This window comes from Mastigoproctus giganteus, chromosome 8 (genome assembly GCF_048544385.1).
Source record: "Mastigoproctus giganteus isolate SK-2022 chromosome 8, ASM4854438v1, whole genome shotgun sequence".
NCBI classification, from domain to species: domain Eukaryota; kingdom Metazoa; phylum Arthropoda; class Arachnida; order Uropygi; family Thelyphonidae; genus Mastigoproctus; species Mastigoproctus giganteus.
In genome coordinates this window covers 114582863-114607442 of record NC_143582.1, presented here as the reverse complement: position 1 = coordinate 114607442, position 24580 = coordinate 114582863, and the positions used below count along the sequence as shown (strand labels likewise).

The 24580-nt window shown below is 37.4% G+C and overlaps 1 protein-coding gene across 1 annotated transcript in view; it reads left to right on the top strand.

Annotated features, from left to right (window-relative positions):
• Positions 1-24580, top strand: part of Epg5 (ectopic P-granules autophagy protein 5) — a 1526775-nt gene that overhangs the window by 373295 nt on the left and 1128900 nt on the right. The window contains exons 16-17 of the mRNA XM_090380318.1: positions 5825-5947; positions 21947-22224. Coding sequence (XP_090236444.1) covers positions 5825-5947; positions 21947-22224 — 401 coding nt within the window. The remainder of the gene's footprint in view (positions 1-5824; positions 5948-21946; positions 22225-24580) is intronic.

Sequence of the window (24580 nt, the reverse complement as noted above, 5' to 3'; positions counted from 1 at the left end):
CCTGCAACAATTTGATAACCTTCTGCCATTTTCAAACCTTAATAATTCCTCATGTGTGAATGTAGATGCAAAATACTCATTCAGTTTGTTTGCTATCTGAGCAGGATCATCAACAGTCGAACCATCGATGTCAAATGGACCAATCAGATTCATCCCCTTCCTTTTAGAGTTTATATAAGTAAAGAAATCCTTGCTGTTTTTCTTAGCATCTTTTGCCAAGGATTTCTCGTAATCTGCCTTCGCCTGCCTAACCTCCTTTGTCACCTGATTACAGACTAGCTTATATCTGCCATGGGCTTCTGAGTCGCTTGATAATTTATATGCAACTCTTATTCTTACTAATATAAAAGCAAGCAGCTGAGGATTGTACTAGTCTAGAATGCACACATAACCATAAATCATTATGAATTTAGAATGAAAGATCACTGTTAATAAAAAGTGTATTTTTAGAAGTTAAGCACCAATGAGGTGCAATCAGAAGGAAGATACCTGATTTGTGAGCAATGAAAAATTTTAAATTATTTCTAACTTCTCCTGCTCATCATTCCTCTGTAATTTCTGAATATTTTTCTTTCCAAACTGTGTAACTGTTGTATGTCATCATTCTTGCAGCATGTAATTTTTATTTATTTATTTCCAAATTAAAAAAAAAGAAAGAAAAAGACTAGTGGAGAACTCACTTTCCAGTGAAGCAGAAATTATGGCCACTATAGTATAAACAGTGGTGTAATTTTCTAAAGGACAAGTCTAATATCAACAAATATCTTCTTTCGTCTTCTCAACCCCCAACCCAAGCAGATTACTGAGTACTATTGGGCAGGAGCAGCAGTGTGTAGCACACGCTTCTTGATTAGACCGGGGTTCGATTCCCATGACCACCAAATACGGAGAATGCAGAAAGGTCAGGGAATGACCACTACAGTATATTCTTCATTCTTATCTCGTATCTCACTTGCACATACCGTGTTAGTTCAAATTTGCGAATGCTGTGTGCTTTGTTATTGATTGACATTTATCATCTTTTTTCTGTGTTTTAAATTTTTACTACCCAAAAAAATGTCACCGAATAGAAAGAGAGAATTTGAGTGTAAAAGATAAGTTATGAATTATAGAAACATCATCATCATGATGTTTCATGAGTTGTTAGTTGTTAGTATACTTAAGTGGAATATTTATGTGTTGGTATAAATATAATTAAGCATAAATAAACTCAGGATGTGGTCCAGAAGTTTAAGGTCATTTTGAAAAAAAATGTTGCAACTCAGTTCAATAATGGTCTTGTCTCAGTGATTATTCCCGCACATCACTAGAGGGATTTTATAATGAGTCCTGTCAATTTTCTGATTACTTGAGGAACTCTGCAAGGCTTTTGTTGATGATTTTTTTTCTTCAGTTTGGACTGCTGTAATTTTTAATGGGAATTTATTATTAATTAAATATATTCATTGAATTGAAGGTGCTTCAGAATGAAAAAGTGTTACTGGTTATGACATAAGCAGATATCTAGGAAGCTTTCCTTGCTAAAAAAAAATTGGAGGGAAATATCATATAGTAACTTCCAAAGAGAGTCATTCTGATATGTTGTACACGTTTAGGTCATTTATCAGCACTAATTTATATTCAGCCAAGTTGAATGGTGTGCGATTAAACATTAGACAGTTATACTGTCTAATCTCTATTCATGTGATTTGTTTATACACTGTGACTAAATTTCTACGAACTAATTTTCAAAGTTCTTCTGATTGGTTCCCTCTGACCCTTAAGTGCATCCATTCTTACTTCTAAAAAATACAACAAGAAATTGAGTAAACTGTTATCTTTCATGTTGTTGCCTTCAATGTCCTCCAATGTCAACTGTAAGGGTCTGGCCTCCCTTACAGTTTACATTCCTGCCATTCTCAAGTCCCACTGTTTTTCAGTTCTGCAGATGCGGGGGAGGGGGGGTAGCTGATCTAAAGAGTACATGACTTGATCAATCTGCAAATGATATCTGGAAAATGGAGTTGTTCACTTTAGCTCCGCTTCAAGTATGCGAAACCCATTCTCGATTCACAACAGCAAAGCAGCCCTACTTGCCGACCTTAAGGCTCTGATTCCCGACCCTATTTACACCAAGGTAATCAATACTTTATGTTGCCAGGCCGTCAGAGAATCAGATCGTTATTGTGCCCGACAGAAACGTAAGTTCAATACTTTGATTAATGAATCCCGTCAATTTCGGCGCCAGCGTAATGCCCCTCCCACAAATTGCACGGATTTCATATTGAACCTAAGCAACAAGCAGTTATCTGCAGAACAAACAAACTTGTTGACCCTTGGCATGACATTTGCCGTTCTTCCAAAGCACCCACCAATCACCGACATCGCCTTGGGTGTGGAAGCAAGCTTATCACGCCTCCCAGAAGATGTAGCCAACGCAATCCGCTTAAAGACTGCAGCAGTTCTACACCATGCTCGCCCCGTCTCTTCAAACCTCAGCCGTATACAGATTTCTACCCTCAAGGCACTGAAACGGGATTCGTCCATCGTCATTCTACCGGCGGACAAAGGCCGTCGTACAGTTGTAATGAACCACACTGATTACATGGCGAAAGCCTTACTGCTCTTACGAGACACTACCGTCTACAAACCCCTAACCATCGACCCCAACAAGGCTTTGGAACGATGGGAGTCAGAGGTGAATATCCTCACCAACACTTGGCTGAAGCAAGGGAAAATCACACAGTCAACCCGTAATCACCTCCGTGCCTCCGGGTGTCAGATCCCACGGTTTTACGGCCTGCCGAAAGTGCACAAAGAAGGCACGCCACTAAGACCTATTGTATCCTGCTGTGGATCACCGACTTACGAGCTGTCTAAATTTGTCTCGAGACTTCTTTCTCCTCTAGTTGGCAAGACCACCTACACCGTCTCCAACAGTGTTGAGTTCATAGAACGGATCCGCACTATATCCATCTCGCAAGATCAAGTCATGGCATCGTTCGATGTCGTATCACTCTTTACCTCCATCCCTGTGGAACTTGCCATCTCTTGCGCAAAACAACTCTTGGACAATGATGGAACCCTCAGCGACAGAACTAAGCTGACGCCTGATGACATTTCCGCCGCCCTCAGACTGTGCTTAACAGGGGGTGCAATCATGTTTAATGGTTCAATCTACCAGCAGATACATGGCACAGCCATGGGTTCCCCTGTCAGCTCGGTCACAGCAAACATCGTGATGGAGGAGTTAGAGGGACGTGCGTTTACACACGCACCGGATCACATCGCCTTTTGGTGTCGCTACGTAGACGATGTGTTCGTAGTGATCCCTAGAGACTCAAGTCAGCGACTCCTAACCCACCTCAACTCACTGTCGCCCTTCATAAAATTCACGGTTGAGCTGGAGTCGAACAACTCTATACCATACCTAGATACACTTGTCCGGCGCGAAGACACATGCTTAAAGACGACAGTTTATCGTAAGCCTATGTGTGCTGGCCAATTTACCAACTTCCAGTCAGCACACACACGGGGCCACCTCCTCTCAACCGCCCGAACCTTGCTAACTCGCGCCTGGACATACTCCAGCTCTGCAGATGAAAGGCGCAAAGAGATCACCAGAGTCAAAGTAGACCTTACGAGGTGTGGCTACCCCATCGATGTCCTTAACAGATGTGATCTACAAGCACGCGACAACGTGACGACCAACAGCAACGCCAACAGTGACGAGTCTTCCACGAGGGCATTCATCCCATACTACCCCAACCTGTCACAGCAGATCGGTAGAATCCTAAGATCGCATGGGGTAAAGTGCATCCAACTCCCAGGCAAGAAACTGCGTTCTCTCCTTTCCAACATAAAAAACACCTGTCCCCACCCTTCTACAGAGTGGTGTGGTCTATCACATCTCTTGCCGTGACTGCACGAGCTGCTACTTTGGAGAGACTGGTCGTCGTCTCGAGAAACGCCTCTCAGAACATAAAAGGGCGATCCGTTTGGCGGATGTAGAACACTCAGCTATTGCCGAGCATGTCTGGACAACCCACCACGACATCGACCCACACCGCGATGTCGTGGTTGTAGACAAGTCCCACCATTACCTAAGGCGCACCTGGTTGGAATCGTTAAGTATAAAATGCTCGGATACCTCGTTGAACAGGAACAGTGGTTGTCAACTTAACCCCATCACAGAAACAGTAATTCTGTCCATGGACAAACGCTGGCCACGTCACCACCATACGTCACAGCCACAAACATCAACAAACAATTAACCACGTGTCTCACGCACCATCCTGGCAGTGCATCTCTATTCTAACTGCCATTCAAAGTATTTTAATCTGATGAAGGCTGCCACCCAGCCGAAAGCTAATTCATTTATCATAGTTTTAATGCTCTGTGTAACAAAAATAAATAAACAACACTAGAATGCTAAGGAAAGAAGGTTGCCACATTTCTGTGTTCGCATTTCTCTGTTTTTCTAATGCACTGTGATTCTTTGCTGTTATGCAGTATCTTACAACAACAGTGGGAATTTCTTTATTGAAACCTTTCATCATAGTTCTGTTAGGTTTCATAGAGGCTAATGTAGTGCTCCATCTCTTTTACAATATCTGCTGGTTTAGCACTGAAGCACTTTCCCTCCCATCATAACTTCTCACTGATCAGTTGCTATTTTTTTACAAAGATCTCTGAGACCAACTATTCCCCTGTTAGACAGTCATTTGAATCATTTTCTTTTTGTTCTTGGGGCATGGCATGACAGCACCTCTGTACACTTTGCATGGATATGTTATGCACTGATTGTAGTTCAGAAACATTGATTGGTGTCTACTTACTCAACTCAGGCAGTTTGTTTCCCCTCTATATTAAAACACTCACAGCAGATCAAAAATGTTGCCATAGCCCATTTTGCAAAGTGCCACTGAATTGTCACCTGACTGATCCTCTCAACTTTTGTTGTCTCTCCGATGTTGTTGATCATTATAATAAGTTGCTTTTTGAGGTAGTTGAGATAGGGAGCATGACATTCAGGGAAGAATTGGACAGTTATTTATTATTTTATTTATTTATTTATTTTTTTTTTTTGGAAATGGAAAAATTGTGATAGTATTTTTCTCTGCTGACTGATATACAATAAGTTTGGATTCTTGCATTTATTGGTCTGATTAATTTCAATATTGATATCATGGTTTCCTTAATTTTAATTTTAATTTTGTCTTGCTTTTTAGGAAGAATGCATTATTGTATATATACATTATATTTCTTATTAAATTAACAATTTGACCAACATGGGCCGTGGCTCTGGGGTTTCCAATCTTGGTTTTTTTTTTTTTTTTTGTACAAAATTTAACACTCACTGTGGAATACAGCAACTGTGTGCAGTTGTATGCAAAAATTTATTTACAAAAGTTAGAAGATTATGAAATGGAAGTAGCAGAATATCAGTAAGTGAACTCAGTAAGTTTTCACATGGAAACATTGACAAACAATAATCACTTATAAAAATGAAAGCTAACTCTGTCTAACTCATACACAGCATATTTCAGGTAAGCAAGTGGTTTGGATTTGACGTTATCAAATGATAATGGCTTGAACGTCGTGTCATCCTGGTTTATTTATTTATTTTTTAATTCTTATTAAGGATATTTTAGTAAGTTCAATGGCATTTGCCAGCTTCAGTTAGAAAAATATGTTTTGCCTCACCAGAATCATCTATAAATTCTTATTTATTTTATTTAAAATTTTTCATGTTACCCATGAATGCCATTATATGCTTGTTCATGTCCCCCTCCCCTCTTTCTTTCCTACTAAGAATGTTTTGGTAAGATTCATCTCATTTCAGAATAAGGAACTTATACTTAATATCAATCTGCATCGCCAAGTTGCTATCCTGCTAGTTAAAGCTTCTATGAAGTTTGCATCCTCAAGAGACTACAATAACCTTGTGAAGCGAGGAATGATGCAGGTGAGGATTTGTAATGAAAATAAATTAATTTTAAATTTAAATTTTATTAAAAATTTTTAATAAATTAAATTTAAATTAATTAACAGTATACAGGCAATCACTGGGATTTCAACACGTTTCGTTACCAAAAAAGGTGCTATCATTTCAGGAATGCAGCTAAGTTTTCACATCGAAACATTGATATAGCAAACAATAATCAAGTAAGGACCTTTCTATTAATACAAATAATGTTTTTAACCAACTACCACTTATATATAAAGTTACCCTAGTAAGAGAAGTAAGTAGCATTATTACAGACTTTATATAAGTTAGAAAAATTGTAAGAAATGAGTAAGAGAAACTATTTTTTAATAATTCAAAACAGTTATTTACAGCCGCTGATATGCATCTTGGCAATCTAAGATGCAGATCAGCAGCTTGTGTGTTATCGCACATACATAGTTGCACAGATATTCAAGAGTCATCATCATTTGTGTGAAGAAGAGACTTGACTGCGAACTTTAAAACTATATGGTCCTATACCACGTATATATCAGAAATTTTGTCACCCAGTGAAGCAAATGAAATGACATGATCATAAATTCTTTCTGAAATTTTTGTAATATGTGGTACTTGAATTTGATATTAATTCACAAAGAAAAATATGGATGTGATGGTATGAATATTTTGTTTAAATTGCATTTCTAGTAATACCTGTTTAATTTTTGTCTCTAGATCTTGTCAGAAAATTACATTGGAAAATTCAAAAATAGTTCTCGTGGACTAAGTCATAATTAATATTTGTTTCTTTTGAATTTCTGGCTTCATTCTTTTCTCTTCTCCTCTTACAGTGTATTGTTCAAAATCCTTATTCCGAATTCTGTTTCTATGCTTGGCATTGTCAGTTGCTCATCTGACTTTAATTTCCCGAAGGATTTCATTTCCTCTGGAAGTAGCCATTTGCTATGAATCTAAAGTTCATATTAGTCCCAAGTTTTTGGACTTTGATGCTGCTACCATGCTGTATTTTTTCTTTGCTAGTGGCTTTCTTATTCTTAGTGGATTCATCGCACTCATCCATCTTTAAGTATTTTAAAATACCCATTGCCTTATAAACTATCAAACTGGTATCACATCTTATGCAGTAGATTTTATTGCATAAATTGAAATAAATGTTATTAAAAAGGGAAAATAACCATAAACTGACCATTGAAATATGCTGATATCAGATATATCAATATCTGCTTCTAATAAATACATATAAAACTTCTATATATTTGACTATCATCACTAGGGTCTACATTGAAGTAATTATGAAAAAAGTGCCATTTGCACTTTTTATAAATATTAAAATAAATTTGGAGCCATTGAAAACAGTAAAAGTACATGCAAACCATTATGGCATGCAGAATTAGTCAAATTATTGACTAATTTTGCATGCCATAAGCAAGTACCATCATGTACAGTGAGGCTCTGTTCAATTAACTTTTTATCATGGAGTTGCAGCATGACCTCATGCTTACACTCACTGGCCAAGTTCATGTTGTTGCAAATAGTTCGCATAGTGCCAAGCACAGAAATATTTTAGCCTTCAGGTTAATAATAATTATTTCAACAGTTTAATCTCATTAAGTGTTATATATATATTTTTTTTTTTTGATCATTTCTAATTTAATGGCCTATCTGGTACTTGCTTTTCTAACACGCATCACATAGGCACTGACTTCCCCTTCTTTAACAGTAATTTTCATGGATAATATAAATCAGAATTGCTTAATTCAGTAAAATTAGATCTCTCTCTCTCACTCTCACACACACACACACACACACACACACACACACACACACACACACACACACACACACACACACACACACACACACACACACACACACACTATAATAGTAATGGATAGAAATATTTAGAAATAGATATTCATTAAGCATTATAGATCTGGGTTACTACTATACATAGTAGAAAGAACCCAATGATCATAAATAAATGTAGATAAGTAAGATGATATGAACTAGAGCTGTAATGCTCAATATGTTCTACGTTGATATCAATATTTGTAAAATATTATCTAATTCATTTTTTAAACTCTTATTGACTATTTCATTCTCTTCCTTGCTCTCCAGGTATAACCTATCGATACACATAATTATGGGGGATTTTTTGAATAGCTTGGTGCAAAATTACGTTAAATTAACACTAAGATGCTCAGCCCAAAGTTACCATATTTTGTTTCTAAAATATTGCCTTCAAAACAACGTCGTTCCAAAGTTTGCTAGGGTCAATTTAAATCAAAAATTTCGGGCATAAAACAACTAGCACTTGCCACATCGTGTAATATCGTTAAACTTGCCTTAAAATCTCGATATTCTAATAAACAAAAATACCTTTCCCAGGTCAGGAAGCTTCGCGATAAATGAAAAAATTATCTACATCCAAATGATTGGTCTGTATTGAAGACCTCCATAGATTTGCGACGGGAAGCACAGGCCTCAGATTTAAAAAACAGACACGTTAATAAATTACAAACATTATCTGGAGGGTCAGGACATGTTCATACGAATTCTAACACATTGTCGCGGGCTTGCGACCAAGTGCATACAAGTTGGGTGATGACCCCCCCCCCCCGCGCATACACAACGCGTGCTACCACAGAATACGTCAGCTGGTTCGCGAACACCCCCTCGCCTAGCATTCATCAAACCGACATATCAACAGGTTTACAAATCTTTCCTCGTATACGCTATCACAGGACCAGGTTTCACTTTTATCCAAAGGATTAAATTGTAATTTACCACCTCAAAAACTACCTAAAAAACAGTGCGTAATTGATATTGAATTTGGACTTCATAATGTTCCACAAAAAGATTTATTTATTCAACAAGTTAATCAAGTGGTGAATAACATAAAAGAATTGTGACTTCCTAAATTGAATACCCATGACAGTTCAGCTTTACGAGAACTTCGGGGAAATAAAGACATTATTATACAGAAGGCAGATAAAGGAGATACATTGGTAATACTCGATAAACCTGATTATATTAATAAGCTAGAATCAGTTGTTTCAGATACCTCCACTTATCTAGAAGTAGACCTGGCACTATTTACCAGTTTAGTCAATCAATACAATAAAACGTTAACCCCGTATTGAAAAAATGACTACATTACTATGGCTCAGTTAAAGGAATTGAAGGCCAGAACATACAATATTCCTGCACTTTTCGGTCAGGTAAAATTACACAAGACTGGATTTCCTATTCGACCTATTGTTTCCTACAGAAACTCAGCATTTTCATCTTTAGCCACACATGTATATAGCATTATAAAACCCTTTAGACAGGCGATACAATTTGGGATTAAGAACTATGATACATTATTTGATAATCTTAAGGACTGCAGACTTGGTGACAATGAAAAATTATTCTCACTAGATGTTACCTCATTATATATGAATGTAAATGTTGACTACACATTAGATATTATTTGGAATATGTTAAATAATAATTCGATACCGATTAATCATACGAAGCTTCCTATTAAGGAAATTTTTCACTTAATTGAACTGTTCATCATCATCATCATCATCATCAGCCATTTTCAATCCACTGCAGGATGAAGGCCTCTCCAGCAACTTTCCAGTTCCTTCTGTTTTGAGCACTGGCCATCCATTTACTACTCAAAAACTCATGAATTTCATCTATCCATCGCCTTTGTCTTCCAGGTTTTCTTCTAGCTCCTCTTGGGTACCATTCTGTTATTTTCTTAGTCCATCTGTCATCATGTCTTCGAGCTATGTGTCCTGCCCAAGACCATTTTAGTTCTTTAGTTTTGATAAGAATGTCCTTTACTTGAGTTTGCTTCCTAATCCATGTGTTTCTCTTCTTATCTAACAGTCTGATTCCCAATATAATTCGTTCCATTCTTCGCTGTGTAGTTCTTAGCTTCTCTTCCATTCTTTTGGTGAGTGCCCAAGTTTCACTTCCATAAGTCATGGTGGGGAGTATACACTGATTCATTATTTTACGTTTCAGACAAACTGGGATATTGCTCTTCAGTATGTGACTATATTTCCTGAATGCTATCCATCCAAAATTTATTCTTCTCTTGACTTCCAGCCATTTATCATTATTACAGCTAATAACTTGTCCCAGATAAGTATATGACTCCACCTTTTCAATTACTGCTCCTTCAATCATTATTTCCCTTTCCGTGGCATACTTGTTCATCATTACTTTTGTTTTAGCCATATTCATCTTTAGTCCAAAATCTTTACTAACTGTGCATAACTGATTAAGATTTTCCTCTAATTCTTTGGGATCGTGGCTTATGACCACAATGTCATCTGCAAATCGTAAATGGTTTAGGTACTCTCCGTTCACTGAACTGATTGAACTGTTAGTTGAGGCCAACTATACAATTTTTGAGACAAAGTGTACAAACAAATTTTTGGTTTGCCAATGGGATTGAGCCTGACCGGCTTAATATCGGAGATCTATCTCTCAACGATTGAGCATATACATTTTACGCCTTTTCGACCCCGTATCACATACTGCGGGAGGTATTTAGACGATGTTCTAGTTATTACTGATAGTAGTACTTTCAGTAATAACTATCCAAGACATTTTACATTCATTTAATAATATTTATTCTAGACTAAAATTTACATTGGAAAGGGAGGATACGGATACAAAGTCATTAAATTTTCTGAATTTCACAATTACTCGCGACTCGAATAAAATCCAATTTAACATCTATCAAAAACCCACAAACGCCAGTATGCTTCTACATTATAACAGCCATCACCCATTCATCTACAAAAGATAAATTATCTTTAATCAATTTCTAAATGCTTACAAATATTCAATGACGGAATCTGCTTTGGACTCAGAAATACAAATATTAACCAGCAGATTCTTAAACAGGGGTTATCCCCTTGCTACAATAAACCGAATTAGGGTACAAGCTAAGGATAGGATACAAAATACACCAAGCAACAAATAGTAATATCAAAAATATCTTATTTCTGTCCCATATGTTGAACAGTGTCAAAAATAGCTTAACAGATTCTTTAAAGATACCGAATTTAAAATTGGTCAGGCCACGCCTTGAGTACTGCATACAGGTCTGGAGGCCTCATTTTAGGAAGGATGTAGATTTACTTGAGCGTGTACAGAGAAGGACAACAAGATTGGTGAGGGGAATGAAGGGATCCTCTTACCAAGAGAGGCTTAAGTTCTGCAAATTGCAGTGGCTGGAGACTAGGCACCTGCGCGGTGAACTGATTGAGGTATATAAGGCCTTGAATGGGTTGAGCACGCTGAATTCTGATGGGATCCTTCCATTTGTTCAGATTACGAACCTAAGGGGGCATAAATTCAAATTAAGAAAAGACAGATGTAGAATAGATGTGCGGAAATTTGCCTTTAGCCAGCGGGTGGTTAATTGCTGGAACAAACTTCCATCTGTCGTTGTGGAAGTTGATAGGTTGAATAAATTTAAGGAGGAACTGGACAGGCATTTGGAGGGAATGGTGTGATTTTTTTTTTTTTTTTTTTTTGGCTGATGCTGCATAAGCTCATACATTTGCTTTCTTGCATCACATGCCACTACTACTACTACTACTACTAATTACACACACTATACTGAACAATCGCTCAGTCCTTTCCTCTTTCGCAGCACAAATTAATGACCTGGTATTTCTTGCAGTGATTGCGACTTGTCTTATCAGGGTTCGACGCGTTTTCCTTTGAATATTCATGTTAATCAACATGTGGACTGAGTTCATTGTTCTTGTTCAGCAGTGTCAAAATTAGCCTTTCACACTGTTAACGGAAAACATACTTTTTTATTTAACGAGGCCAAAATACTTAGTGTCCAACGTAATTATACGCGACTATTAATTGCAGAAACCGTAGAAATTAAATTACATGATAATTCTGTTATTGTTCGTTGGCCTTATCTCATTTTCGATTCGTGGCCTTTTACGTGCATGCATGAAGACAAATAATCCCTATTTAAGTTTTATACTCACCCCTGTTCAATAATTTTCATTCGTGTGATCACGACATATGGTCAAAAAGTGTTGTCAGCTTCAGGAAGGAAAATCGCTTTTGCAATTTTTTCGTTAATTGTGTTAAATTGATTTTTAATTTAAAAAAAAAATTATTTTTAAATTATTTGTTACTCTTAATGTAAGTTTTTCGATTTTTTCATTAATTTCTGGAGAGTATCATATCATAGAGTACGGAAGTGTTCTACATACTATATTGAGGTATACTCCTCTTATTATTTTACAAGTAGATAAGTAAGTAATGAATGTGGTTAAGGGACAGTAGGTAGTCTTATAAAACCATAAGTTGAAATTATGGAATAAAGCGAGGGTACCTGTAAAATAAAAATAATAATACATGAAATGTACTTAATGCTGCAAATTCAACAATTTTAATATCGTTCTCAAGAGTCAGCCATCAAAATCAAGGGAAATGCAGCAAGAAGTAAGGCCTCTGCTTCTGTAATGAAATATATGTAGTACATGGTAGATTTTTTTTTTTATGAAATCCCCAAACACGAAAGGTATCAAAACCTATAGTACTTAGTACCGTGCATAGATTGAGGGAGAAGTATGGGGCGAGGGGGATGCCGGAAACTCTGCTCTAGAGATTAAACATGGGTTTCACCACTTTAAGCCTCCAATTTGCAAAGTGGTGGTATTGCACCGGTTGATGAGAGTCATCTAAGATACAATGAAACCAAGTTATAATATGAGCTAGGAAGCCAGGTTAATTGCAGCTGTTAAAATATGGAATACTGCCGTATATTTCATGGCTGGCCCTATAAAGAATGGCTGCCGTATATTTCATGGAGTGAGAAAAAAGAAAAGTAGGAAAAAATAATAATAAATAAGTAGAATGTATAAATGCGAAACTGAAATAATGAGTAGAACAGAGGGTCAGAGTTGAAGTGTGGACTGTATGTCATAGACTTACATGCTGCTATGCAAAAGAAGGGTACTGGTTCTGTCTAGGTCAACATATAGTGTGTAATAGCGACCTCCGGCATTGGAATGCAGTAAGTTGTATGAAGTTAAAATTGCTAAGTATATTGGGAAGAATGACATTAAACACAATAAAGCAGTACATCCCAGGATAGCAGAGAAAAGATAGCTAACAAAGTAGCGTAATGTAGACACTGAATTTTATACAGGCATATAGGCAAAAAAAGCAAATTATAGTAGAAAAATAGCATCTTGATACTGCATTCGTAAACCTAATGGCTCACAAGGAATAAAAAGGTAGGGTACCAGGACAGAGGAAAGTAATATGAGGAAGAGGGAATATAGATGTGCTGGGGCAGTCCGGGGTTACAAAGCTCGTTCCTATAGTAGGACCGTGAATATAGTTCTGGGAGTATGCCCCATGTGTTTAAGTCAGTTTTGTTAATAATGGTAAAGAAGTACCATTAAAATACCATTCAAAAAATTATTACATTTTAAGATTGTAATAATGATAGTAACATAATAATGAAATGAAATACTATATAAAATAAAATGAAATGAAATACTATATAAAATAAAATGAAATGAAATACTATATAAAATAAAATGAAATGAAATACTATATAAAATGAAATGAAATATTATATAAAATAAAATGAAATGAAATACTATAAAAAATACTAAGTAAAATAAAATACTAATACCCCTTTTTTGGCAGCCAATTGGTGGGCACAAGTTTTCCAGACCATGAGACACCAAAGAGGCTAAGATAGCCTGAAAGTAGATGATGTCAGTTTGCTAATATACTATTAATATCCAAGTTCTGGTTAAGTAATTTTTTATATCTTAATATTTGGAGCACTTTGTTGAAGTGATAGTGAAGGTAGGAACACTTCAACAGGCGTGATGCCCTATTAGGTACAATGAAATGGTAGAACTCAATTGGCATCATTCCTTCATCATTAGCCTCACTACTATAAATGCTTAAAGACTTTTCAGATATTCTTTCTGTATTAATCATATTGTATTTGGAGGTTTTTAGGAATTTTTATGTATATATATATACTTTTATTATTTGCTTGTTTTGGGAAAATTTATACTTTTAAGATGAAGGAAGGAAAGGCAGAAAAGAGATGATTTTCCATCTTTCCTTCCTTCATCTATGCCCTGTGGATTCAGGAGCCGTCAATTTTTTCTCACACAGAAGAGGATCTTCCATAGCATCAACAGTATTTACACCCCTAACCAGGATGGTGAAATCCTGCATGGGAGTGTATCTCCAGTAGTGTTATCTCATCATTCCATCCCCGGAGAAAAGCATGGGAATAACGGTTAAAATATGAAAAGGGAGAGTTGTTCAGTACATTTAGGAGGCTAAGGTGAAGTAAGTTGGAGTTCCTCTTGTGCGAATGACCAATTTTGAGAATGAAGAGAAACTTTGGAATGCTGTCTGGCTTGCCTTTAATGTTGGTTCATCGCCTCTGGAGAAGAAATCTGTGGTAGAGGTTAAGTTGTTTCTGGCATGGGCATTGTTTTCACATGGGGCCTTGACTTACGATGACTTTGACAATGATATTCTCATGAATTGATATACCTTCCATGCGATTGTTTATTTTAAGGACCAATGATATTTACAGTTTCTGATGGCTTTCCGATATAGCTGAAACGATACATAGGTGGAAATTTTCAGATGTGTGGCGCAAGGAACATCACTCGTACGATTGTTTTCAACCAACTAGTTTCTTTTTTATTGTTCAACAGCGTTATTGTTCAACATGTGGCCCACGGAACATCACTTGTACGATTGTTTCAGATCTATGATGATCAGAAACTTAAAGCTCCATTCTCTAGTGGCAGTGCTGTGTGCTATGAAGACTAAAGCCAGCAGAGGCTGGTTCGAGCACTTCAAAAAAAGGCGAATATCAAAAGCATTGAAAGGCATGGGGAGGAATATAGTGCTGATATAAAAGCAGCTGAGACCTTTGAAATTGAATTCTAAGAGTTTTTTGATCAGGAGGATTATCTTCCCCAGCAGGTTTTTAACATTGACAAAACTGGCAATTTGCTTCCTCTTCTGGAAGCAAATGCACAGGAGAAAGTATATCACTAAGGATGAGGCTAGTTTACCTGAGCATATGAAAGATAGGCTCACCCTCCTGTTCGGTGCCAATACCTCTGAAGATTTCAAGCTGAAGCGTTTGCTTGTGTATCACTCTAACACCCCCAGAGTATTTAAACAAAAAAGGTTGATAAGAGCATGCTGGGAATGTTTTGGCATAATAATAACCTGGGTATAATCTCCATGCACAAGTACATGGTGGGTGACCACCGAGGTGTGAACCAACGTAAGCAGGGGTCTGCCCACATCACACGGAGGAACGCCGCCCCTCTATGTTACCAGGCAGTACTAGGTGGTAGATGACTCTCATCAACCGGTGTAATACCACCACTTTGCTTATTGGAGGCTTGAAGTGGTGGAACCCATGTATAGTCTCTAGAGCTAAGTTCCGGTCAACACTTCCCTATCTCTTCCATCATGCAGTATGATTGATGACTTTTGAGGTTATGATGAACGTCGTGGTGAGATTCAATATTCCTTACATTTCGAGGGTACAGCTCTAAAACGGTGTTCGCAGGCCGGCCGCTAGTTAGTACACCGGACCGAACCTATTGGTAACTCTCTAGGAGGCTTCAGGATCAGCTAGTATATAATCTTGCTACCTCTACTCTGCCAGATAGTGACTGGAGGGAGTCTGAGTAGTGTGTATGCGGGGAGCATTGTCGAGGCCACATTATGTCAAGGATCTGGGTATATTCTTACTACATGTACGCCATATCCAAAAATTTCATTACTTCATACAGCATGTCCCACCAACTTTTTCTCACTATTGAATACACCATGAATTGTCAAACTAATAGAGCAAGCTTATCTGCGAAAAGATCTAAACCTCACAAGCACTTCCTAATTCAATTCACAAATATATGTGGTCTCAATTCTAATCTCAACGATGTCCATTTCCACTTGCAGTCTGCCAAACTCCATGTACTTTTTCTGACAAAATCTCAGTTATCGGTGGATTCAACTACTGCTCATCTCAGATGCCCAAATTTTTCACTGTATGATTCCTTTCGCCTCAAAGGTGGTACTTGTGCATATGTCCGTTCTGATATTTCCTGTCAGAGACTTGGGAATTTGGAATCTCCTCTCTTTGATCTTCTCTGGCTTAAAATCTCTCTACCTCATTGTGTCAAATTCATCTGTTGTCTCTACCGTTCTCCCAACTCCACTAATCACTTGGAGCTCTTTGACTTCCTCTCTTTGCAACTTGACTTTCTCCAGTCCAACTTTCCTAACAGTGAGGTAATTTTCCTTGGTGATTTTAATGTTAACAACTCCAGCTGGCTTCTGTTTTCTAGTCACACCGACCCAGCAGGTCGAGATGCTGACGCATTTGCAATTACTGATGACCTAGCACAGATTGTTCATTTACCTACAAGAATACTGGACAGTCCTAATCATACAGCCAATAGCTTGATATTTTTCTCACAAACAACCCTTCTAATACATGGTCAAAGTGAGAGGTCCTTTAGGCACTTCAGATCACAACTTGGTGATTGTCTCTTCTCCAATGGAACCTTTATCTCATGGCTATTCCCAACCTCATGTTGTTTGGCATTACAAGAATGCAAAATGGGATGACCTGCGAGTCTTCTTTTCCTTGATGGGATTACTGTTTCAAAACTTCTGATGTTAACATTTGCTCAGATCGAGTCAGTGAAATTATTCTTGCTGGAATGGAATCCTTTATCCCACACTCCACTTTAAAATCTCGTCCTTTATCTAAACCTTGGTTTTCCAATAAATGTGCTAAGGCTGTTCAAGAGAAGAATGTTGCATATCGTAATTGGCTTGTTTCTAATTATTCAGTTTCATTTTCTGCCTACACCAAAGCTCGCAACAGTTGTAAAGCAATTATTAATCAGTCCAAACTAGAGTTTGAACAGGCTAAGAGTAGAAAACTTGCTTCTTGCCCTAATGTTAGCAGAGCATTCTGGTCTCTTGCCAAAGCTATTGGCTGCAACTTTTGCCCATCTCTTCTCCCACCTCTGTCCAAACCAGATGGTTCTGTTGTCACTTCAGCCAAAAGCTGACCTGCTAGCATCCCATTTTTCTTCCAGCTCATGTATTAATGATCTTGGTAAAACACCTCCCACCATTCTCAACAGGCTCCATTCAATGCCTCCTGTGGTCTTCCGTCAAAAGGATATCAGAAGGATTTTGATGAATCTTGATGCTAAGAAAGCTCCAGGTCCTGTGGTATTTCTCCACTTGTTCTCAAAACCTGTGCTCCTGAATTTACTCCTATTCTTTGCCGCCTTTTTTCACTTTCTTATTCCAAAGGTGTTTTTCCTTCTGCTTGGTAATTTGCTCATATCCAGCCAGTTCCTAAAAAGGGTGACAAATCCCTCCCATCCAATTATCGTCCCATTGCAATTACTCCTACTCTTTCTAAAGTAATGGAGAAATCAATTAACTGCCAACTCTTAAACTACCTAGAAACCTTTCGTCTGATCAACGATCGCCAGTATTGATTCCATCAGTGTCGATCCACTGGTGATATTCTGGCTTATGTTATCCATTTATGGACTAATTCAATGGAAAGGTTCGGTGAAGCACAAGTAGTTGCTCTTGACATCTCAAAGGCTTTTGATCGTGTTTGGCATAAATGTCTTCTAAACAAGCTTCCATCTTATGGTTTGCCAACTGTTTTTAGTAATTGGTTATCCAGTTTTCTCTCTGATCACTCACTGAGGGTGATGGTAGATGGCTCTCTGTCTTCTAACTTCTCCACTAATGCTGGTGTCCCCCAAGGTTTAGTTCTTTCCCCCACTCTTTTCCTCTTGTATATTAATGACCTTCCATTGACTGGAAATCCTATCCATAGTTTTGCCGATTAAAGCACATTGCATTTCACTTTCCGTTTTGAGAAACCTTGTCCTGCTCAATCAGCTTCAATTTCTCGAAAATCTGCTACCAATTCCTTAAATGCTGATCTTCAGGTAATTCTCCAGTGGGGCAAAGACAACTTAGTTGATTTCAACCCTTCTAAAACTCAGTCTTGTCTTATATCTCGCAAAAAGGATTCTTCTGCTCCTATGCTTATCTATAGTGACACTCCGATTTCTAGGCAAAATGATATATCTCTTTTGGGGATTACCCTGACTTCTAATCTCTCTTGGCACAAGCACATTACAAATATTGCTTCCTCTACATCTAAAAAACTTGGTTTTCTCTTTCGCTCTCGGTGTTACTTTTCTTCCAAACAGCTGTTCACTCTGTATAAAGTGCAAATCCGCCCTGACATGGAATATTGTTCCCACATCTGGGGTGGTGCCCCCAAAACCTCTCTCAGGTTTCTTGATTCCATTCAGAAGAGGGCAGTTAAGTTAATTAATGATTCATCTCTAACAGAATCTCTCCACTCGCTTTCTCATAGACGTACTGTTTCTGCTGCATGCCTCTTCTACAGATACTTCCATGGGCACTGTTCTTCTGAATTGGCTTCTATAATTCTAGCTCTCTCTTTCAAAACAGTCCGAACAAGTGCTGCCACCAGCCAACATCCATTTACTGTCCAACTTCAAATCCACAGAACCAACTTTTCATCATCCTCATTTATTCATTCAACTGCGGTTTTCTGGAACAACCTTCCTTCATATGTATTTCCTGAAAATTACAATCTACAGAAGTTCAAGTCCAATGTCAACAAATATCTTCTTTCGTCTTCTTAACCTCCAACCCAAGCATGGTACTAAGTACTATAGGTTCTAATACCTCTCGTGTGTGAGGTTCACATAAAAAAAAAAATAAATAAAATAAGAAGGCCTGGGTTACAAGATATGTCTTTAATGAATGGGTGCTTGAAGTTTTCTGATTAAATCAATGGTGAAGTTTTCCACCATTGATTTTATCAGCTCTGCACTTCAAGGCTAAGGTAAATGCTAATTTGTTTGTTTTTTTATTTTAAGTTGTTTTATGACTATTTATAAAATAATTTTTAATGTAAAAATGAAGTACAGCAGACTCTCGATTAACCAGGATCGGATTAACCGGGACACTTCAAGACTCCAAATTAAAAAAATAAATAAATAAAATTAAAAAAAAAAAAAAAAAAATCAAAGAGAAAAAAAAAAAAAAAAAATTCAAGTAATAACTAGAATAGGTATAAACAGATATTTTGCAAGTCGTAAATAAGCGACAAGCAGGATTATAAGTCACCATTGGGAGATTAGTGTACATATTATCTTGCAATTCCCGTTGTCTTCACACCCGCCGAGCCTCCTCCATAGCAAGGTGGGAAGGAGCAGCAGTGCATAGCACACGCTTCTTGATTAGACCGGGGTTCGAGCCCGTCACCACCAAATACAGAGGATGCGGAAAGTTCAGGGAATGACCGCCATATATCTCAGAGCAATATGGCCTTAGTTGCTAATGCTCCTAAAAACCAAATAACAAACAACAACAACCACAGCATCACATCCGCCGCTCAAAAAAAAAAAAAAAAAAAAAAAAAAAAATAGAGAGAGAGAGGTTTAGTTTGTTTTAGTGTGTCACATCGATTGTTGTGTTCCGTTGCAGTGCAAAAGGACAAATTTTCTTTCATTATGTATGTCAGGGATGTCGGAATTTTTGTGTAGTATTTTTTTTTTTTTAGAAATCGCAAAAATTATGGGTAAATGCAAAAGAGTTGCACTTTCATTTAAACAAAAACTTGGACTTATTCAAAAGTTTGAAAACAGTGCATCTGTTAAATCTCTAAGGAATCATTATAATAAAGATGTATCAAAATGGCCAAACATTAACAAGTATCGCACGGAATTCAGATTTGTCAATAATAATATAGAAGCAATATGTTATTAGTCATTCCCGAGTTACGTAAAACTCTATGAAGTAAGAAGTCCTGGAATGTATCTCTTACATATGTCGGGGACTTTTGTATTTTTGGATTAACCGGGAAATCGATTATCCGTGATTTGTTTTTTTACCATCTATCCCAGAAAATCGAGAGTCTACCGTATAACATGTAAGAAATACCTAGTTTATGTGTTGTAGGGGGAATGAATTACAGGAAATCAATGTATTATTGGTTTCAATTTACAATATTTTCAACCTATAATGGGTTTTGTGGAACGAATTACCATTTGATGTTGGGGTCCCACTGTATAATCATATTTGACATGTTCCAACAATTCAGATAAGCCACTGAAGCAGAGGTATCCCTCCCCTCCATACTGAGAGGGTGCAATTTCTCCTTGAGGAATCCATGGCCACCAAGCAGAAACATTGGTGTCCCAGAGAAAAACCACAATTTGGTTTTTGAATCCACAAAGGATAAATATCTTTTAGAGCAGGCTTTTATCAGTTTAATTTCACATGGATTGCCAAAGTTCCACAGAAGTGATCTTAATGTACAGGAATGAGCATTTTATATTTTGGAACACATCCTGCATTACCTTCATATCTTTATATATTTGGGAAAATTGCTCCTGATTTGAAGGTATTGCAAGAGGATGCCAGAAAATGTGCACAAAAAGTGACACATAAATACCATATTTATATATCACTCTTTGATCCATCTGCAAAAATGGCTCAAATGGCTTAATTTCAAATCACTTTCATATATCTGTTAATTCTTGGATAAATTTGAACTTTTAGCACTCATTGGGTGTGAGAAAGTCTTAGACAACCCAGCTAATATTGCGGATGAATTGAGCAGGTACTTTGCATTTGTCTTTACTGAAGAAAGACCCTTCATCACGAGAAACAGCTGTGCAAGTGAGGCTGACTCATATGAAATTAGTGATTTCGAAATTACAAAAGACTGTTTATTAGAAAACCTCTCAAGCATAAAGGCAAGTAAGGCTCCTGGAGTTCATGGCATTTACCCAGTAATTTTGAGTGAGGCCACCAGGAAGTGTATTGAACCCTTGAAATTAATTATGAGGAAATTTTTTGACTTAGGAGAGATGCCTTTGGATTGGGTAGTGCAAACATATCACCAATACATAAAGGTGGTTCTAAGTGCAAAGCTGGTAACTACAGACCCATTAATCTACCTTCAGTGGTAGAAGCAATGAACAAGAGTTCAAGCCAAGGACATTTAGATAGATATGTCCTTCCGAATACACCCAACATCGTTTTGTTAAGGAAAAATCATGTTTAACGAACTTAATAAACTTTTTTGACATAGTTACTCATGAGCTGGATATAGGGAACAATTTCAACTTAGTTTATTTGAATTTTAGCAAGACATTTGACTCATGAGAGGTTATTGTATAAGTTGGAACATGTTGGGATTAACTGGAAAAATTCTAAGGTGGATTGCTGGCTGGCTGCAGGGCAGGAGGCAGAGGTTGTGATTAATGAATATTCTTCAGCGAGGTGTTAAGTCAGAAGTGGTGTACCCCAAGGATTGTGTCTTGGACAATTGTTGTTTTTGATTTTCATAAATGACATCAACAATGAGATAGAAGGCTTAATATCAAAATTTGCAGATGACATAAAGATTGGTAAAGTAGTTAATGATCATTTTGCTGTACTAAAACATCACTGCCACTTTTCTGGGTGTCCTTGCAGCCTGTTCAAGTCACCCTGAATTATATTATTATTAGCCGTATGGTGCAGGAAAGCTTGAGGCTTATGCTGTACCAGCCAAAAAAAATTTCTAAGTTACCCTGAGAGAGAGAAGAATGGTGATATCCAGCTCAGGACCCTTGGTGTGCCAAACCCATACTCACCAGATGTGAGCCTGGGTTTATAACAATATGGCTATTTAATTACCTGCAGTTGTTTTAATTCTATTTCTTTGCTAGATCTGTTTCTCTCAGTAATGTATTAATAACTGATCTGCAAATATAAAAATACAAAATAATGGATAAAAATATTTTAAAAAGGTTTGATAAATATAAGGTGGCCATACACATTTCCATTGATTTAAAAATTTATTTTCAGCTTTGTATACTCTCTTCATCCACAACAGAAAATCCGGTTACTTCTTCTACAGAAGATGGCTTCAAAGACTGGGCATGGGAATTACTCTTTACTCTTCGTTTGCATGTGTTTGACCTTCCTACTACGTTTTGGCCTCAAGTGTTTTCTGGTCAGTTTTCAACAAGAACTATTCCTGACCTTCATTCAAATCCAGATCTTCATCCTTTAATACAGGGTATTAATGATAAGCAGCCTGTTGCTTGCTTTGTTTCCCTTGTGATGACAAACATTGGACATAGGTATGTTAGTAATTGTGTATAATTCATATACAACTAAGGTTTGCTTAATAGGGTTGAGCAAAGCATTTAGAAATTATTATAGAATGTTTTAAAATCTAACCCACTCCTGGGTGAGTTTTTAAAGTGTGATTTGGTTCTGGGCAGTGATAGAAATGGAATGAATTTTTTTCTGGAATTGCTAAATTTTTAAAAAGTAACAACTTATTTTTGTATGTTAAGTATTAATTAAAAAAAAAAAAAAATTACTTTATTGCCCTGCAGGAGAATGAAATTATTGTCAAAAATCAACTGAAAATTTAAAAAGCAATTCATAAACTCATTCATAAGCACATTCATTTTAAATTATACAGGGTTGTTAAAATTAAAGTATCCCTATGTAGAGGGCTCTGGAGTGAGTTCTAAAGCTCGTACTGAAGAGAAATTTGGACAACAGGTACAATAAAGAATGCATTCGCCATTTATTGGAGAAAATAAAGATTAGTTACAAAATTTGTCTTTGTATGGCGTGTAACTACCTTAGTTTTGATTGTGTAAATAACTTACATTATTTGCATAATCGTAAGTTATTGCCACAGCACCACTAGTCAGCTCTATTGTACTGTATAACAGCAAAGCAGTCTCTTCTTAATCGTACAGTAGATATTGCCTGCACTACAGCAGCAATGCCAACAATGTTGCAGGAAAGGCGCTATTAGTGAAGCTGTACTATCAGAACAGCAACAATGCAGCTGCTGCTATCAGAGAATTCTGGCATCAGAAGTGCATAAGGCGTGGACCTATGACTGAAATTTGAACCGGCAGGACATCTTGGTGTTCAACCAGGTAGAAGTCAAAAACGAGTGGACTTCTCTCGTCTTGAATGTGTGGCTATGGCTGTTGTGGATTTATCAAGTCAATCTCCATGTGGGAGCGCAAGTGTGCCAGCTGTTTCTCATGAATTGGACATGCCGTATTCCACTGTAAGGCTAGTAATGCATCAGGTTTGCAGTACTATCCTTACAAGATGCACATGCTACAGCAGCTAAAGCATGGTGATGCAGATATTCGTTTCGTATACACACTTCAGTTTCTGGCACGAATGACAGTGGATATCACTTGGCCATGGAACATCCTTTGGAGTGATGAAGCCCACTTCTGCTTAAATGGACAAGTGAATACGCACAACTGTCGCATTTGGGCAACAGAAAACCCTTGAGTTATCCAAGAGGTCCCATTTCATTCTCAAAAAGTGACAGTGTGGTGTGGATTTACGGCCACATTCATGATTCAGCCATATTTTTTTGAACAGGTAACACACCAACTGGATCCCACACTTGTTCCATCACTGGACAGCGATATTATGAAATGTCAAATTTTGCAATACCAGAGCTGCAACAACATGGGTGCCTTCAGGATACCATATTCATGCTAGATCGTATGCCACCCCACATCCAATGTTGTGTCCAAAGATTGCTAAGGCAACACTTTACAGACGAACGGGTCATCAGCCGTTGCTTCCAGACATCTTGGCCACCCTGATCACCGGACTTCACCCCATGCAACTTCTGGTTGTGGGGTTTTTTGAAGAACCAGGTGTATCGGGAAGGATGTCAAACTCTGGCAGATCTGGGCAGCATTAGATGTCATGTGCTGGCTATTCCAGTTGACATGTTGTCTTCTGCTGTAGAAAATGCTGTTCTTTGAATGGAAACTGTTGTTGATCAAAATGGAGGACACATTGAACAGTTATAGCACTGTTCAAGTGATTTGTATTGCCCGAGCGTCATATAGTAAAATTTTGTAACTAATTTTTTTTTCCAATAAATGGCGAGCGCATTCGTTATTGTACCTATTGTCCAAATTTCTCTTCAGTATGAGCCTTAGAACTTGTTCCAGAGCCCTGTACATAGGATTCTTTAATTTTAACAACCCTGTATATATTGAAATAAATCAAAATCGTAAAACAAAAAATTATTGGCTACTGGCCCTCAGTCCATTCCAGTATGTATGCACATGCTGCAAAAACATCCAGCTTTGCTTAGCTGTGCCAGCTCAAACACACCCACTTTCCCTTAGTAGTAGTGGACACTGTTTAAGTGTAATGTTGGTATAACGCATTATCCTTAAAAATGCTGAAAGAAAGAAAGAAAAGAATATAGTATGAAGAGGGGAAAAAACATAAACATAATTTGAGCAGCCTCAAATTCAAAGAGAGAGAGAGAGAGAGAGAGAGAGAGAGAGAGAGAGAGAGAGAGAGAGAGAGAGAGAGATTGAGTCTGCATGTCCTTACATGGAGATACAAAATGAACATGTAAAACAACATCACAGACTTTTTCTGTCCTCCCAAGCCTTCTTCTCAATAACATTTTTAAGCATT